This window comes from Hippocampus comes, unplaced genomic scaffold (genome assembly GCF_001891065.2).
Source record: "Hippocampus comes isolate QL1 unplaced genomic scaffold, H_comes_QL1_v1.1 scaffold332, whole genome shotgun sequence".
Taxonomy (NCBI): domain Eukaryota; kingdom Metazoa; phylum Chordata; class Actinopteri; order Syngnathiformes; family Syngnathidae; genus Hippocampus; species Hippocampus comes.
The window spans coordinates 63,885-68,389 of record NW_017805119.1 but is presented as its reverse complement, the minus strand read 5'-3'; the positions used below and the strand labels follow the sequence as shown (position 1 = coordinate 68,389).

Sequence of the window (4,505 nt, the reverse complement as noted above, 5' to 3'; positions counted from 1 at the left end):
GCGAACATGTACGCAAGCGCGTCTTTTGATTTCAACCAATCAGCGTCGATGCAAATGACGTCACACACGACAACAGCTAAGCTAAGTTAGCCGAGACGACACTCGAAGTTGGACGGACACGATTTTCTGCCAATCTGTGTTTTTCCCTTTTTGGCCAAATATATTTTTTACTACAACTGTCTTGTTGACGGCGTCTTTTATTCGTTCCACTGGGGTTTAGCAGGTGTGTTTATAAAGAGACGAAAATTATTTGGGGACTATCCCCCACATTCTAGTTGAGATGGTATAACCCAAGAGGCAAAATGACGCTTGCTACTGTTGTTGCAAGTTGCCATTCGTTCTACTAAACCATTAGTCAAACGCCATCATGCCTTCTGTCGTTATTACACAAACAAAAATCTCTTTACTGTTACTCGTGTTAGTGCCTCAATATGGCTACGCTCGTAAAAGCAATACAACGAACTCTAACGCGTCTTCGTTCAATGTTGTCAACTAATATCCGGATTAATTTTATGCAAATTTTCCTCACTTCTCCGGATAAATTTTCATAAAAATTTGAAAAACCCGGAATTCCGGGAAAATCCGGAGGACTTTCATCTCTGTTAAAAGCAGTTGCATTGTTGTCATGAAATATTTTTAAAAGTACTGAGTAGTTGGATGAATTGGTTATTTAATGTGGCTTGAAGTTTATTCGAAACAAATGCAGCAGATGATGAAAAAGCTGTTTTACAAAGTTCTGATCCTGTGGCTAATAGCATTTTTCTGATGCCCACGTCCTGTAAACACAATTATGGTAAGAAATCAAGTTTGTAGTTTACCCATAAGTGCTTTAGTAATAAAATGCACTGCATGGGTCTTAATTCTAATGTAGGACGAGTACATTTTTCGACACGATGGTACATTTTCCTCCAGAGTGCAATGGTGGGTTTTATTAGGTGCATGTGCAATGCTGCGTGGAGCTGAGTGGGGGACCACATTTTTTTATTGTTGTTGTTGTTTTTTTTTGTTTTTTTTGAAACAAAGATGAAGCAGAATGCAGGGTGAGACAGTGTTCGACAGGTGAGCACGTCCGCATCACAGTGCAGAGGTACAGTATTTGACTACAGCCCCAGCTATGCTGTCTTGTACTTTTACTTTTATTTTTTTTATTTTCTGTTTATGTGTTTGGATGTACTTTCTCTTAATTTTTTCTCAGCTTTGTTTTTGAATGTAGTTAACGTTTGTGTTTGTAAATGCTTGTTGGTGTTGTGCAACATTGAGTTGCCTTGTGCATTATGTGCAATACAAATAAAACAGTCTTCCCTGGCCTTGCCTAGCCATAGAGCAAAAAAAAATGTAAAAACATTCCTGAACTCATTTAATGCCAGCCATTTTTCTCAAATTTGTGCCATTTTTGACCATTTTGAAAAATTGTTGAAGGCCTACAGAAAATTGAGTTCTGTAGCAATATAAGCATGGAACCTACCAAAAGAAAGCATTGTGAACGTTGAACAGTTGAAATTGTGTGAGTGTGAGCGCAGATGGTTGTGAGTCTATGTGTGCCCTGTGATTGTCTGGCGACCAGTTCAGGGTGTCCCCCGCCTACTGCCCGAAGACGGCTGGGATAGGCTCCAGCACGCCCCGCGACCCTTGTAGGCTCAAGCGGGTCAGAAAATGGATGGATGGATGGATGAGTTATGTTACAGTAAATTAGTGATCACATTTAATACACTTTACATTTTCAACCATATTTATCTTCACGTATTGATGATAAGTGTCGCTTATGTCACTAATCATTTCATATACTTAGTGTAATAAAATAGCAAACATTGAAGCCATAATGTATTTTGAAAAAAATACTGATTGTTAACAAAAAAAAATAAAAAATAAAAAATAATGTATGTACCGGTACATTGATTTCTGGATAATGCATTCACTTTGGACCAATTCACAAAATAAAAAGTGGCATAAATTCCTTTAATTATTTTAAAGTCATGTTCATTTTATTCACGGTACAAATCTTTTACCACTAACATACTACATTTGTATGTATAGATGATTTAATAATTTATTTTTTGGGACATACATACCTGTACATAGTGTAACTCATTATGCTCTTGGATTGTTGACAAGTGTAATACTGTTTTGGCTACCGTGTGAATATCTGACGTTGCTCATCGTGGTTCAAGCAATGCTCAGGGTGTTTATGTGAATGCTCAGATGCATGGAAAATAAGAAGGAACACTTACTGTCACATATATAGACGGTAACAGAAAACTAGCCTTGAAAGCTTCACAAATGAGAATAGTCCAATTAAAAACAAATAATATATATTTTTAAATCATATGTGCAAATACAGTCATGAGTTCACCTGTGTGTCATCTTCACAGTCGTCCCTCTTTTGAATCCATGAGCTCAACTCTACCATCTCCTCTTTTGGCTCATTTGCATTTTTGAGTTGCTGTTGCTTATCTTCATCCTCAGGAAAGTACAAAAAAAAAAAAAAACGATGACAAACTGCGATACATCTGCAAATGTCTCAATTACAATTTGGACTTCAACCAACAATTTGGTCAATGACATCGTGAAGCTTAAACCAAGCAATATGTCAGAAAATCTTGTGGCATTCATTGAGCATCTAATCACTGGGCGAGATGACATATTGGTCGCTATTGATATATGTTGTTTTTTTTTCTAAAACAGCTAAAATAATGTAAATAAGAATAAATTGCTCTTAACGTTTGGTTATTGAAAAGCTATTCAAGTATATCAGGAAAATATTTCTATTTAATCACCATAACGACCGTATTTTCCGCACTAAAAGACGCACTGGATTATGAGGCGCACCTTAAATGAATGGCTATTTTGTCAATTGTTTTCATACATTGGACGCCTCGCATTATAAGGCACAATCTACAATGCCTCCACTAGATGGTGCTACGCTCCTTCCATTCAACTTGAGAGGCGTTCATGACCGCCTCTGTAAAACGTAAATTAACTATTACTGTACTTAAATGAAACTACGAAAATTGAAAATAATGCATCAAAACAGAATATCAAGCGAGGAAATCACAAAATCAATTCTATATCCCCCCCCTACAGAATTTATTTTGTGATTTCCTCGCTTGATTTTCTTCGTGGTTTCATGAAAGTAATAATTAATTTACGTTTTTCGGAGGTGGCCATGAACGCCTCTCGAGTGGAACGGAAGAGAAGGCACGGAGACGGACAAAGACGTGTACAGTACCTGTATCTTTTGAGACTGTGAAAACCATTAATAAAGTCTGCGTTTAAAAAAAAAAAAATAAAATAAAACCACAACCACAGCTCTCCTTTTTTCAACAAATACAGGTGCGTCTTTGTCCGTCTCCGTGCCTTCTTTTCTTCTGGTCAACTCGAGAGGCGTTCATGACCGCCTCCGAAAAACGCATTGGCATTTCCTTGATCGTAGCTCAACAGTACGATGTATGTAACGTCAGTCGTAGTTATTTATTCCTTTGTTGTGTATTCACAAATGATGAAATCACAAAATAAATTCTGTAGGGGGGGGCTATAGAATTTATTTTGTGATATCCTCGCTTGCTTTTCAGTTTTGATGTATTATTTTCAATTTTTGTAGTTTCATTGAAGTAATTGTTAGTTTATGTTTTTCGGTTCAATTTTTGTAGTTTTCTCGAGTCGAACGGAAGAAGGCACGGAGACAGACAAAGACGTACCTGTATTTGTTGACTGTTTTAAAAAGTTAAGACCACAGCTCTCCTTTTTTCGGAGCTGCAACACAAACTTATTTCTTAAAGCAGTGACACAGTTCACTGAACCAACAGCAAGTTATAACATTGGAAGCATGTCTCCAGGAAGGAGCCATCTTGGAGTCGAGTATTACCGTAGTGACCATACACAAGACGCACCGGATTTTAAGGCGCTCAGGAGGCTTTTAAGAAAATGGAAGACTTTTTGGTGCGCCCTATAGTGCAGAAAAAAAAACGGTAATTTTATTTGATTAACCCAGCCACGAGGGAGCAGTGCCCTCCCCGGGGGTACAGTGTTCCCTAGTGCCGGTCCCAAGCCCGGATAAATGGGGAGGATTGCGTCAGGAATGGCATCCGGCGTAAAACTTTTGCCAAAACGAACATGCGAGTTGATAAAACGATTTCCATACTGGATCGGTCGGAGCCCAGGATAAAAACGACTGCCAACAGTGCTGTTCACCTACAGGGTACTGTTGGAAATTGGATTACTGTTGGTCAAAGAAGAAGAGGACAAAGAAGAAGAGGACGATTGGTGCAGGGAAAGAGGGAAAAGAGGAAGGTTAGAAGTATTGGTCTGAGGATAGGAACTCTGAATGTAGGTACAATGGCAGGGAAAGGCAGAGAATTAGCTGACATGATGGAGAGGAGAAGAGTAGATATCCTGTGTGTTCAGGAGACAAGGTGGAAGGGCAGCAAGGCTAGAAACATTGGAGGAGGCTCCAAGCTGGTCTACCATGGTTTAGGTGGGAAGAGGAATGGAGTAGGGGTGATTATAAA

The 4,505-nt window shown here is 38.7% G+C and overlaps 1 protein-coding gene across 7 annotated transcripts in view; it reads right to left on the bottom strand.

The window, feature by feature from the left end:
- The window catches only part of piezo1 (piezo type mechanosensitive ion channel component 1 (Er blood group)), a 135,513-nt gene that overhangs the window by 98,731 nt on the left and 32,277 nt on the right, over nucleotides 1-4,505 (bottom strand). For all 7 annotated transcript variants that reach the window (XR_002167733.1, XM_019865749.1, XM_019865747.1 and 4 more), the window contains one exon: nucleotides 2,351-2,458. Coding sequence is in view for 6 of the 7 variants with exons in the window: in XM_019865749.1 (XP_019721308.1) it covers nucleotides 2,351-2,458 (108 nt within the window). In the remaining variant the exon portion in view is untranslated. The remainder of the gene's footprint in view (nucleotides 1-2,350; nucleotides 2,459-4,505) is intronic.